This window comes from Panulirus ornatus, chromosome 1 (assembly GCF_036320965.1).
Source record: "Panulirus ornatus isolate Po-2019 chromosome 1, ASM3632096v1, whole genome shotgun sequence".
NCBI classification, from domain to species: Eukaryota; Metazoa; Arthropoda; class Malacostraca; order Decapoda; family Palinuridae; genus Panulirus; species Panulirus ornatus.
In genome coordinates this window covers 15,746,582-15,761,555 of record NC_092224.1, presented here as the reverse complement: position 1 = coordinate 15,761,555, position 14,974 = coordinate 15,746,582, and the positions used below count along the sequence as shown (strand labels likewise).

Here is a 14,974-nt window from a genome sequence, read left to right as displayed (position 1 = left end):
GAGTCACAGAGGCCTAGCACTGCGAAATCTATACTGGTGATTTGAAAGAAGGGAATGGAACGGTGTGTTTGAGTAAGTGAAAATTTAGGATAGTCTCAAAGACTTTAGAGACAGCAGAAGTGAGGGCAATGGGGTAATAATTGGAGGGGTTAGAGCGGCCTCCTTTCTTAGGGATGGCCTGCACCAAGGCGTGCTTCCAAGCGGGAGGGAAAGTCTGGGTTCTTAGACAGCCGAAACACTACCGCAAGGTTTGGTGCTAGCTCAGAGGCACACTCTCTCTGATCTCGAGAACGTATGCCATATGAGCCATACGCCTAGTCCACCTGAGTCTGGGAGAGTATCTGGAAGACTCTGCGCGACGAGAACATAGATGACATAGGTTCAGCAATAAGGGATGGCGGCGGAAGGTTAAACGCTGAATAATCTAATGTTGAGTTTGAGGAAACCAGGTACATAAAGCGGCTGAAATTTTCAGTTGGAGAGTTAACAGTGTAGATTGGCCAAGTCAGAGAAGAAGAGGAAAGGCTGAGTTAGACACGTTGTTGATGATTTTGGTTCAGGACCAAAAAGGATTTGTCAGTAGAAGTCAAGTCAACACAGTTTCTTGTTATGAAAGTGTGCTTGGTTCTCCGAAGAACCAAATGATTCCGAGAAGAGATGAAAACGGAGTGAGTTTCAGAGGAAGGAAAGATTTTCATGGTTCGGTAGACACCGTCCCTGTGCGACAGGCGTCAGAGCAGGAGCGATCAAACCACGACGGAAGAGAAAAAGACGTAGGAGATGGGATGTAGACCTCCGCCCCGGCCACGATAACTTCTGCTATGCGTTCTGAACAGCATGAGTCATCCCGACCAGAGAAGTAGTACCTATGCCAGGGAAAGTTAGTAAAGAAGCTTGGCGCTCCCATAGTGCCAAAGTTAGCGTTTAGGGGGAGGACAGAGTACAGGTGTGCACAATTAGAGTGAAGAGAAATAAGAATGTAGTCACAGGATTCTAAAGGGGCAGAAATAGTGTATGTATAGTGGGAGGTTCAGAGGAAAGAAGAGTGTTTGTTAGATGAATGTTTGTTAGGGTCGTGAACTCATGTAGGGGTTTAATTGATTGTTCCAGATCGTTAAGGAGAGAAAAAGAGAAGCTCTGGGTTCCACGAGAATCGCACTCGGTTAAAACCTAATCAATCCTTGTGGTGTGTATTTGGAAGCCCGTGTCTAAGCGACCACAGCACGTGGATGTGAGTGAGGAGGGCAGAGATTTGTGGCGAGACGTCAGATAGTCGAAGAGGTGTACATACATAGTTGGGGTCATTGCGGGTGGAGGGGAGGGGTGGGGAATAAACAAAGCACAAAAGCAAGGGCAGTAGAAGGCAGAGACATCTTGTGCCACATCAAGCGTAGGAGCTTCAACATCCACGAGGCGAGCAATAAGTGTTGTTTTTGTGCTATACTAGGCGTAAACCCCACCCTTGGAGCGGGAACCATGACAGGCATTCAACTGACAGTGCAAAGGCGAAGCAACCGTGGACTGATGGATTTCATAGAAAAGAAGGAAGGGTGTAAACAGACGATGTTAAACAGATGGAAGCTTTGAATTAAAACGGCAGTTTTCACAAAAATGTTAGAAAAAAAATTAGCGTCAGGTCTAGGAGCCTCAGCTATGGAAGTGGGGTGGACCCCAGTCGTACGATGGCGGTCAAGTGGGATCTGGGATCCGCCCAAATCCCAGATAACATGGAAAGGTTTGTGGGGCCCAGTTGTGGATAGGGAGGTGTGGTCTTGGTCCATTACATGTGACAGCTAGGGAATGGACGTGAGCGACAGGCCCTTTCTTCGTCTATTCCTGACACTGCTTCTCTACGTAGGAAATATGATGGTAATGGTAATAATAAATATTCTATTATTCATATAAAATGAAACTTGTACATTTTTCATGGCACAATACAAACATAGAACCAAAAAGATATTAAAAACACTTGAAGCCTCACTTAACTAACGGCCATCATGTCCATATTTGTTACCTAAATTTGATGTCTGCTTTGTACTTTTAATTCATGTAACAATTTCACACTTGAAGGTATTGGAGACCTATTATATCAAGCAGTACGACACTTATATATCTTACTCTTTTACCCTACGGCAACATCTGATGTTTAGGGTACAAGGAATGTTTTGTCTTTCGTAATTGCATTACATCTTTGACTAGCGGTCCGTTCATATGACTCCAACAGAGATCTCATATTACTTACTCTCATTTTCTTACATTGGTTAGTTATCTTAATAAATTTCCTTTTAAACTCCTTGAAACATTCCCAAACCAATAAGTTATTGCAAAAGACATAATTGATTGTACAAGTGATGTGGAAAATAGATCCAATATTTTACAATCAGTTTTTAATTTACAGTTTTCTGAAAAAAGTATAATCTAGTATTGACTCTTTTGTAAATTGCGTTAACGTTGCTGACAAAACTAAATCTGTATCATCTATGATTGTTCCAAGATACATATAATCGTTAACTTTTTCAACCATATCATTATTAATCTACAGAGGCATGTGTTCTCATGAGGGTCAACTAAAATCTATAACTATTTCTTTTGTTCTCACATGAACTCTAAATAGTCGTTCTTGTACCATGCATTAATTAAGATATTCAACTTTCTCTTTATACCTCTAATCATTGTTAAGACAAAGCCGTACAAGAGCTGTGTCACCTGCTTATTTAAAGATGTTGTTTACATCCCTTGCCTCAGAGTCACTGCTGTATCATGTAAACAAAATCGGTGGTAGGACACACGCCTGTGGGGCTCCGGTGTTGTTAACTAATATTTTGGAGTCTGTTCAAAAATTTTACATACTGAATACTATTGAATTAAAAGATGCATGTACCCATAGTACAAAATGAGAATTAATATTCATACTATATATATATATATATATATATATATATATATATATATATATATATATATATATATATATATATATATATATATGAAATCGCGCTTCAGTGGTTCATGAAATTTTGCTTGGCATGTAAATTTTCTGTACAGGCACGACATGTTTCGTGGAGGCAATCCATCTCATCAGGTGCCATTACTTAACTAAGTTATTTAAATCCCAACATCACACTAGATTCCCGCTATCTAACACCAATCTCTATAGACCAAACACTGTTCTAGTTTGTCTGATCGTAACCGTTGTAAGGGAGAGTGATTAAGGGGGGGGGGGGGTCACGTGGCGGGGGTTGACCTAGGTAGCTGTGTGTGTCTTGAACTATTGTTTTCGTGTTTTGTCAATTCTCTCATAATGATTTAGTTTATGCTAGGATGGGCTTTAGAATTGCCTGGGAACAAATTAAAGTTCTTAATATTAGCAATTAAGACAGATTCAGTGACGTTGCGTGTTGCATAATCAGCAGAGGGGTATAAAATACCGGGATTTTCAAGATCTATTGTGGTGATCATTTTCATGACAATGTTTAACGATCGCATTTCTGTGGTCATCCCTGCGTACTGAATGTCGGCGCTAATAACACTTCTCCGTTGCAGTTTTACCAGTCTGACCTACATGAATATATTTACATGCCTTGCAATTGACGGCGTAAACACTCCCAATTGTTGCATGAATTGGCCTACTATTTATTAAGGTCTTGTTGATTGTGTTATTGTACTGGAAAGCAACATTATAAGCAGTTTTTTTTTTTAGAACATGTCTTAGATTAGGTAAGTTGGGAGAATAGGGCAACAATGTGCCACATATATAGAAAAATTACTTGCTAAATAAAATCGTATGAACTCCTACTGAAGTGCGATTTCACTTTTATACTATCATCATGGACAAGTGTCTCTCCTGATGATGTGATTATTACACGAAAGTGCACTTGGAAACTTATCGTGTTTCATTTTCCCCGTGGATTCTTAGGAATATACTTGATCATGCACAAAATTGTGATCCTTTCCAGTATGATATATATATGTATATATATATATATATATATATATATATATATATATATATATATATATATATATATATATATATATATATATATATGTATATATATATATATATATATATATATATATATATATATATATATATATATATATATATATATGTATATATATATATATATATATATATATATATATATATATATATATATATATATATATATATATATATATATATCTTATATTTACATTTAGTCGCTGTCTCCCGCGTTAGCGAAGTAACGCAAGCAAGCAGACGAAAAAATGGCCTAACCCACCCACATGCACATGCATATACATAAACGCCCACACACGCACATATACATACCTATACATTTCAACGTATACATACATATACATACACAGACATATACACATATGCACATGTACATATTCATACATACTGCCTTCATCGATTCCTGTCGCCACCCCGCAACGCATGAATTCCCCCTACCCCCGCCCCGGCGCGCGAGGTAGCGCTAGGAAAAGACAACAAAGGCCACATTCGTTCACACTCAGTCTCTAGCTGGCATGTATAATGCACCGAAACCACAGCTCCTTTTCCACATCCAGGCCCCACAAAATCTTCCATGGCTCACCCCAGACGCTTCACGAGCCCTAGTTCAATCCATTGACAGCACGTCAGCACTGGAAAGAGAAAATAAGAACAATAAGTACTTTCATTTATTACATCTTCAGACAGAGAGGGGGAGATATTCTGGAGGGAGTTATTCTGGAGGATACTTCTTAATAATTCCCCCAGAATAACCCTGTCCACACACCATGTAAGGGGGAGGAAGGTCAGACGCGTCAGGTCACATCAGTAGACCCCCACCGTCCACCTGCTTCCTACGGGGATGAGTGAAGCGCGGCCTCACTGTTGTCTGTGTGCGTTTAACTTCAACACTTGTAGTTTAACTTCAACACTTGTAGTTTAACTTCAACAAATGTAGTTTAACTTCAGCAATTGTAGTTTAACTTCAACACTTGTAGTTTAACTTCAACACTTGTAGTTTAACTTCAACAATTGTAGTTTAACTTCAACACTTGTAGTTTAACTTCAACATTTGTAGTTTAATTTCAACACTTGTATCTCCCCCACTCCGCTTGAGGATGTAATAAACGAAAATACATACTGTACTTATTTTCTCTTTCCACTGGTGATTGTTCATATACCTTTTCAGTGTGAAGTGAAGGTTGTGCATATTTATGCAAGAAATAGAGTGGTATATCGGGGTCGACGTGCTGTCAGTGGATTGAACTAGGGCATGTGAAGCGTGAGGGGTAAAGCATGGAAAGTTTTGTGGGGCCTTGATGTGGAAAGGGAGCTGTGGTTTCGATGCATTACACATGACAGCTAGAGACTGAGTGTGAACGAATGTGGTCTTTGTTGCCTTTTCATAGCACTATTTGGCACATGGGAGGGTGGGGGGTTGCCATTTCATGTGTGGCGGAGTGGCGAGGAGAATGAATGAGGGCAGCAAGTTTGAATATGAACATGTGAATATATGTATATGTCTGTGTATGTATATGTATGTATATGTTGAAATGTACAGGTATGTATATGTGCAGATGTGGGCGTTTAAGTATACACATGTGTATGTTGGTGGGTTGGGCCATTCTTTCGTCTGTTTCCTTGCGCTATCTCGCTAACGCGGGAGACAGCGACAAAGTATATATATATATATATATATATATATATATATATATATATATATATATATATATATATATATATATATATATATATTTTTTTTTTTTTTTTTTTTTTTTTTTTGCCGCTGTCTCCCGCGTTTGCGAGGTAGCGCAAGGAAACAGACGAAAGAAATGGCCCAACCCACCCCCATACACATGTATATACATACGTCCACACACGCAAATATACATACCTACACAGCTTTCCATGGTTTACCCCAGACGCTTCACATGCCCTGATTCAATCCACTGACAGCACGTCAACCCCGGTATACCACATCGATCCAATTCACTCTATTCCTTGCCCTCCTTTCACCCTCCTGCATGTTCAGGCCCCGATCACACAAAATCTTTTTCACTCCATCTTTCCACCTCCAATTTGGTCTCCCACTTCTCCTCGTTCCCTCCACCTCCGACACATATATCCTCTTGGTCAATCTTTCCTCACTCATTCCCTCCATGTGCCCAAACCATTTCAAAACACCCTCTTCTGCTCTCTCAACCACGCTCTTTTTATTTCCACACATCTCTCTTACCCTTACGTTACTTACTCGATCAAACCACCTCACACCACACATTGTCCTCAAACATCTCATTTCCAGCACATCCATCCTCCTGCGCACAACTCTATCCATAGCCCACGCCTCGCAACCATACAACATTGTTGGAACCACTATTCCTTCAAACATACCCATTTTTGCTTTCCGAGATAATGTTCTCGACTTCCACACATTCTTCAAGGCCCCCAGAATTTTCGCCCCCTCCCCCACCCTATGATCCACTTCCGCTTCCATGGTTCCATCCGCTGCCAGATCCACTCCCAAATATCTAAAACACTTTACTTCCTCCAGTTTTTCTCCATTCAAACTTACCTCCCAATGACTTGACCCTCAACCCTACTGTACCTAATAACCTTGCTCTTATTCGCATTTACTCTTAACTTTCTTCTTTCACACACTTTACCAAACTCAGTCACCAGCTTCTGCAGTTTCTCACATGAATCAGCCACCAGCGCTGTATCATCAGCGAACAACAACTGACTCACTTCCCAAGCTCTCTCATCCCCAACAGACTTCATACTTGCCCCTCTTTCCAAAACTCTTGCATTCACCTCCCTAACAACCCCATCCATAAACAAATTAAACAACCATGGAGACATCACACACACACATATATATATATGTATATATATATATATATATATATATATATATATATATATATATATATATATATATATATATATATATATATATATATATATATATATATATATATGTCCACACACGCATATGTACATACCTATACATCTCAACGTATACATATATATGCACACACAGATATATACATATATACACATGTACATAATTCATAGTCTGCCTTTATTCATTCCCATCGCCACCCCGCCACACATGAAATAACAACCCCCTCCCCCCGCATGTGCGCGAGGTAGCGCTAGGAAAAGACACAAAGGCCACATTCGTTCACACCCAGTCTCTAGCTGTCATGTATAATGCACTGAAACCATGGCTTCCTTTCCACTTCCAGGCCCCACAAAACTTTCCATGGTTTACACCAGACGCTTCACATGCCCTGGTTCAATCCATTGACAACACGTCGACCCCGGTATACCACATCATTCCAATTCACTCTATTCCTTGCACGCCGTTCGACCTCCTGTATGTTCAGGCCCCGATCTCACAATCTTTTTCACTCCATTCTTCCACCTTCAATTTGGTCTACCGCTTTTCCTTCTTCCCTCCACCTCTGACACATATATCCTCTTTGTCAATCTTTCCTCACTCATTCTCTCCATGTGACCAAACCATTTCAATACACCCTCTTCTGCTCTCTGAGTTATTACCACACATCTCTTACCACACACTGTCCTCAAACATCTCATTCCCAGCACATCCACCCTCCTCCGCACAACCCTATCTATCGCCCATGCCTCACAACTACATAACATTGCTGGAACCACTATTCCTTCAAACATGCCCATTTTTGCTTTTCGAGATAACGTTCTCGCCTTCCACACGTTATTCAACGCTTCCAGAAACATAGCTCCCTCCCCCACCCTGTGACCCACTTCCGCATCCATGTTTCCATCCGCCGCCATATCCACTCCCAGACATCTAAAACACCCCACCTCCTCCAGTTCCTCTCCATTCAAACTTACTTCCCAATATACTTGTCCCTCAACCCTACTGAACCCAATAACCTTGCTTTCATTCACAATCACTCTCAGCTTTCTTCCCCACACACTCTACCAAACTCAGTCACCAACTTCTGCAGTTTCTCACCCGAATCAGCCACCAGCGCTGTATCATTAGCGAACAACAACTGACTCACTTCCCAAGCCCTCTCATCCCCAACAGACTGCATACTTGTCCCTCTCTCCAAAACTCTCGCACTCACCTCCCTAACAACCCCATCCACAAACAAACCAAACAACCATGGAGACATCACACACCCCTGCCGCAAACCTACATTCACTGAGAACCAATCACTTTCCTCTTCTCCTACTCGTACGCATGCCTTACATCCTCGATAAAAGCTTTTCACTGCTTCTAGCAACATACCTCCCACACCATACACTCTTAATACCTTCCACAGAGCATCTCAACCAACTCTATCATATGCCTTATCCAGATCCATAAATGCCATTTACAAATCCATCCGCATACACATTCTTCAAAGCAAACACCTGATCCACACATCCTCTGCCACTTCTGAAACCACACTGCTCCTCCCCAATCTGATGCTTTGTACATACCTTGACTATCTCAATCAATAAACTCCCAAATGATTTCCCAGGAATACTCAACAAACTTATACCTCTGTACAATGGCACTATACATGCATTCCACCAATCGCCAGGCACTTCACCATGATCCATAAATATATTGATTATCCTCACCAACCAGTCAACAACACAGTCACCCTCTTTTTTAATAGGTTCCACAGCAATACCACCCAAACCCGCCGCCTTGCCGGCTTTCATCTTCCGCAAAGCTTTCACTACCTCTTCTCTGTTTACCAAATCATTCTCCCTGACCCTCTCACTTCGCACACCACCTCGACCAGAACACCCTATATCTGCCACTTTATCATCAACACATTCAACAATCCTTCAAAATACTCACTCCACCTCCCTCTCACCTCACCACTACTTATTACCTCCCCCATTTGCCCCCTTCACTTATGTTCCCATTTGTTCTCTTGTCTTACGCACTTTATTTACCTCCTTCCAAAACATCTTAATATATATATATATATATATATATATATATATATATATATATATATATATATATATATATATATATATATATATATATTCATATTCATATATATCCACGGGGAAAATGAAACACGATAAGTTCCCAAGTGCACTTTCGTATAATAATAACATCATCATAGGAGATACAAGTCAGCTGATATACACCGAAGAGACGTAGCTAGGACGTCATTTGGTAAGCAAAATTGTGATCCTTTCATATATATATATATATATATATATATATATATATATATATATATATATATATATATATATATATATATATATATATTCTTTTTCTTTTTCTTTCAAACTATTCGCCATTTCCCGCATTAGCGAGGTAGCGTTAAGAACAGAGGACTGGGCCTTGAGGGAATACCCTCACCTGGCCCAATTCTCTGTTCCTTCTTTTGGAAAATTAAAAAAAAAAAAAAACGAGAGGGGAGGATTTCCAGCCCCCCGCTCCCTCCCCTTTTAGTCGCCTTCTACGACACGCAGGGAATACGTGGGAAGTATTCTTTCTCCCCTATCCCCAGGGATAATATATATATGTATATATATATATATATATATATATATATATATATATATATATATATATATATATATATACATATACACCAGCAACCCACGTGCGCGTCAGGCAGAGAAACGATATCAACCGGGGCCAGGGAGAGGGACTTGAAAGGCACTGCAGCATTAGATCACTGCGCCACCGTCACTCCGTGTATGTGCTGTTCTGTTCTATGGCACATACTAACAGTATGTGGGACTGATCTCTTGATCTCTTGAGATATGTTGTTTTGCTCTGTGGGTGTAGTATGTTGTATGGTGACACGTTGCTGAGGTGTATGGCTGCAGTATGTTATGTCTCGACATGTAGCTGTGGTGTGTATGTGTGTGTGTGTGATATGTTGTCTTTTGACACATAGCTGTGGTGTGCAGGTGAAGAATGTTGTAAGGCGACATGTAGCTGTGATGCGTGGTTTATTTTGTCGTATGGTGAAGCGTAGCCGTGGTGTTTGGGTGTGGTATGTTGTATGTTGACACGTAACTGTGGTGAGTGGGTTTAGTATGCTGAATAGTGACACTTAGCTGTGGTGTGTGGGTGTAGTATGTTGTATGTGGACAAGTAGCTGTGATGTGTGGGTGCGGTATACTGTATGGTGAAACGTAACTGTGGTATGCGGGTGCAGTATGTTGTAGGTTGACACGTAGTTGTGGTGTGTGGATGTGGTATTTTATATGCTGACAACTAGCTGTGGTCTTTGGGAGCGGTATGTTGTATGTTGACACAGCCATGGTGATGGGTGTAGCATGTAGTTCGGTGACACGTTGTTGTGGTGTACATGCATGGTATAGCATGTTGTATGTGGTGTGTGGATGTAGTAGTTGCATGGTGACACATAGTTGTGCTATACGGGTGTAGTATGTTGTAACTCTGGTGTGTGGGTTAGGTATGTTGTAACCCTGGTGTGTGGGTAGGGTATGTTGCATGTTGATACGTAACTATGGTGAGTGGTGAGTGGGTGTAATATGTTGTATGTTGACACGTAAATGTGGTTTTTAGGTGTGGTATGTTCTATACTGATGTGTAGCCGTGGTGCGAAGGTTTGGTATGCTGTATGTTGACATGTAGCTGTGGTGTAAATGTGGTATGTGGGTGTGGTATCTTGTATATTAACGCATAGTGTGGTGTGTGGGCGTGGTATGTTGTATGTTGACACGTAGTTGTGGTGTGTGGGCACGGTATGCTGTGTGTTGACATATAGTGTGGTGTGTGAGTATGTGGCTTGTTACCTGCTAACCCGTATTTGTGATGTGTGTGATTGTGATATTTAACTACACAATGCATGGCGTGTGCATGCACGTAGAATGCATTGAGGCTGTGGTGTTTGCGCATGGTATGTTGTTTTATGGCATGTTGTGTCATGTGGGCGTCCCAGCATGAGTCAGAGAGGCCTATCTGCTGGTATGGTGTGGGACATTGCTCTGGTGTGCAGATATTTGTGGTATGTAGTAATCTGGTCTGTGAGCGTGTTATCAATTCAGCGTATATGACTGGTCTTATGTAATGATGGTCTGTTGTTCTCATATTCCCGTGCAATCATGTGTTATGGCACGTAAGCGCTATGGCAGCCGAGTATCACCTCCCGGGCCTTGTGCAAGAGCGTCGGCCAGCACATCTCAAGCCACAGAGGCATATGTACCAGTCAGCCGCGCCCACACAGCTCAGGAAGTTGTGACCATAAATGGTGGTCTTCATATCCTATCATGTCTGCTTTGGGGTTCTCACTTTCTCGCTTTCTTCTTAACACTTCAAACTCGTGCGCGTCTGTCTCGAGAATCAACACTTATTCACCGATTATCTGTGAAGAAATCACTTACAAACTGACAATATTTAGCCTACTCTCGTTTATAATGTATGGCATCTGGGATCACTATCCTGACATGATTTTTGCTTACGATTTGTGAATTGATTTGCCTCAGCCTCAAAAGTCTTATAAGATGGCTACTTTTACCTTAGCTAGTTTTTTTTTTAATCAATATATATATATATATATATATATATATATATATATATATATATATATATATATATATATATATATATATATATATATATATTTGTTTATCTATTTTTCTTTTAATAATATATTAGCAGATCATCTACTCTGAATTGAGAAATAACAACGTCCGTTTTTCCTGGGGTAGAGGCATGTTTGGTAAGGCCAGCCAGGAACAAGGAAAGGTGACAGGGTTCGGTCTGCTTGTGCGGGGGTCCAGATGGGAAGCGCCCGAGTGCTGGGAGGCCATTGGAGAGCTCCATGGGTAGATGCGCAGTAGGCATGGATTATATCTCCGTATTCTGTTTAAACGCCGACTGATAATTCAGAAGGGATAGCTGTCGCTTTTAAACAAATATTTTAGATATGGTCATCGCACCTATTATTATTTTATTAGGGACCCACCTTACAAAATCGCATGTGAGGCATTCGCCGGATGGAGAGTCATTTTCTTGTGAATGTTGCAACATTTTCCTTATGTCACTTGTTCTAAGAGTTGCCAAGTACTCCTAACAGTACCTGATTTTATAGAGAAAAATCGGAAAACTTTGTGAGCCTTTGTGGAATACATGAATTAAACCTGACTTGATTACATACGAACTACATATTTAACATTCAAAATGTGACAAAAATCAATCTATTTAAATAAATTTCTGAACTATACCAACATTTATTCCAAGCTTCTCGAGTGTTGCTTCCACCCGCTTACGTCACTGAAGAATGACGTCATCAATAATCTTCCTGTTTTCTATGATAAATTTACGGGGGACCTTACTCAAAATGCGGACTGCGTTATTTCCATAGAATCTTTCTCCACTATATTAACAACATTTTCATCCATGGGCGTCCATAGGACGTTTTCCAGGGGAAATGGGAAAACTTTAATCACTGGGACAAACCCCCCAAAGGGAAGCCTGTCGAGGAAAGGGTAATAAGATGTGGGAAACTCCCCAAAGCAGGATAAGATGGACTTACTTGATTTACTGAGTGCTTAGAGATATACATATACTATTTTCTCATTTTTCTGGTAGGCATTCACTCCCTTTCTCCCCCACTGTGGACACACATGCTTCCATGAGGCTACTGGACATATACTATTTGAAAATTGAGGTGAATATCTTTACCATAAGTCTTCACATAATGTTCTGATATGTCAGCTTATCATAAGTGGACATCCGGACTTCCACTCTGAATGGTCAGTTAGTACGAGTCAAGTAAGGATAATTTTCATAACACTGCCTAAAGTGATATATAGCAATCTGTAATGCATTAAACCTTTCGGTTTGAAATTTACTTCACACGTAAATTATCAAAGTTTGTGTGCTTCATTACTTAGCTGACTTTCTTAAGTATACTAATTGAATTTATATATAAGATCTTAAGCACTGAACCAGAGAGGCAAAATCGGAAACTGGATTGTGTATAAACTTTGTAAAAGAATGGAATGGATTGTGCAATTCACTGATTTTAGTTCAATTATAGATTCGGATTTACCTTCTAGAAACTGTACATAATAAACATTCAAATGAACCAATCATTTTTATACAGGCACTCAGATTTTATAAACAATACCAATAGAAGTACAGGTACTGAGAGAGAGAGAGAGAGAGAGAGAGAGAGAGAGAGAGAGAGAGAGAGAGAGAGAGAGAGAGAGAGAGAGAGAGAGAGATTGTATGAAAATACGCCCATGATTATGATGTATCCATTTTGTTTCACAGAAGGTTTCTAGTACTTGTGGAAAACCTAATGGCACCTAACTTTTGTTGTAATTTCGGAAGACTATGTTTCGTATTCTTATTACTATAATTCATTCAAGAATTCACATAATGTCATATACATGTGTTTTACTATGAACAGTGGTATATACTAATATCTAGTTATCTATAAGCGTCAGACGTGTATCGTATTATGGTTTAATTATGGTGCGTACCTTTTACGCAATATATAATACACACACACACACACACACACACACATATATATATATATATATATATATATATATATATATATATATATATATATATATATATATATATATATATGAATGAGTCACACTGCTAGTTTGAAAACTGGCGCCACAAAGCAGATGGTGAAGAAAACGTAGTGGTTTATAAACTTGTCCCTGATTGGCTTAGAGGTTCTGCTGATGGCCAATCCCAGCCCTTGATTTAACGCGGGAAGACGATACATGCTTATGATGTCGACCGTGGTACAAAGAAAGCACATATTACATTGAAAAAACCTTGAATTTTAACTCATGATGAAGCCAGTAGAGCTTTTAAATAAAAAAGCTATATGTCCCAGTTTCGATAGAGAGTGGAAGTAGAGTGAGTTAGGAAACAATTGATGGCAAATACTGAAGACCTTGTCCCTGCGATCCGGTTTGTACCAGTTTCAAACCGAAATTTTCATGGCGTATGGATTGAACGTCTTACTTCTCGGGACACGAAACCCTATTTATCCCTATTTTCAGGGACTTGAAACGGCATTAGGCTGTGTACTTAGTTGTCAAGGGCCACCTACTCCACTGTGCATGTCCCGAAGAAGGAGATCTGCCGCTATAGCTGGGAGAAAAGCAGAAGGTAAGGTGACGATGGGGCCAGCACGAGTTGCAGCTCTGGTGTTTTGAAATGAACTTCACTCGATTCCAGTATGTTCCGGATACTGGGTGCAGCCAGGGCCACCGCTACTCTGTGCTGAATAGTCCAGCCATTCAGTCGCTGTGTATGTGAGGTTCGAAAGGATTGTGCAGTGGATGGAAATTGACAGTGTGGAGGAAAGGCAAAAGGTGTTTTTCCCTCTCAGGAAATAGTTCGCACGTGAGGCGAAAAGGATTTTGACCGCTCCTGCCTCCAGTCCCGGCCCCGCCAGCCTCCCCACGAGATGGTAAAATAACAGCTCTCCTCATGTTCCTGTGTTACTCCTGCACCAATTAAGCATTGAAATATGAATTATGCTGAAAAAGGTGGCGTGTGTAGGGCGTGGAATGCCTTCCATGTTGGGGAGTGTGATGCAAGATTTGGGTGTGTGAAGATTTGCTTCCTGGTGATGGCATGTGGGGCCATAGGCCCGGACAGGCAAGGCTCCCGCTGCAATACGGTTAACTGTGTCCAGAACTGAAATGCTTTCATTATTCTACATTTTGCTGTATTTTGTTCAGCGTCTGATGAAAGTCTTATCATGGTTGGGGTTGCATTGGATTTGAAATAGGATCAGAAGTATTATCCACTGTAATTAACCTGTAATCAAGCATTAGATCAGTAATATATATATATATATATATATATATATATATATATATATATATATATATATATATATATATATATATATCCTAGTTAACTAAGGGTGATTTACATACACTTGTTTATATATGAATATTATATGAATTTGGATTGAAGACATTTGTAATGTATGGAATATTGTAGTTTTTCTGTTC

At 40.2% G+C, this 14,974-nt stretch overlaps 1 protein-coding gene across 3 annotated transcripts in view; it reads left to right on the top strand.

Moving 5' to 3' along the window:
• The first annotated feature begins 13,717 nt into the window (after positions 1 to 13,717).
• The window catches only part of emb (exportin-1 emb), a 149,085-nt gene continuing 147,828 nt past the window's right edge, over positions 13,718 to 14,974 (top strand). The window contains exon 1 of one of the 3 annotated variants that reach the window (XM_071678569.1): positions 13,718 to 13,744. In XM_071678569.1, the coding sequence (XP_071534670.1) occupies positions 13,724 to 13,744 (21 nt within the window). In that variant the 5' untranslated portion in view covers positions 13,718 to 13,723. The other 2 variants (XM_071678751.1, XM_071678663.1) reach the window with 2 other exon arrangements.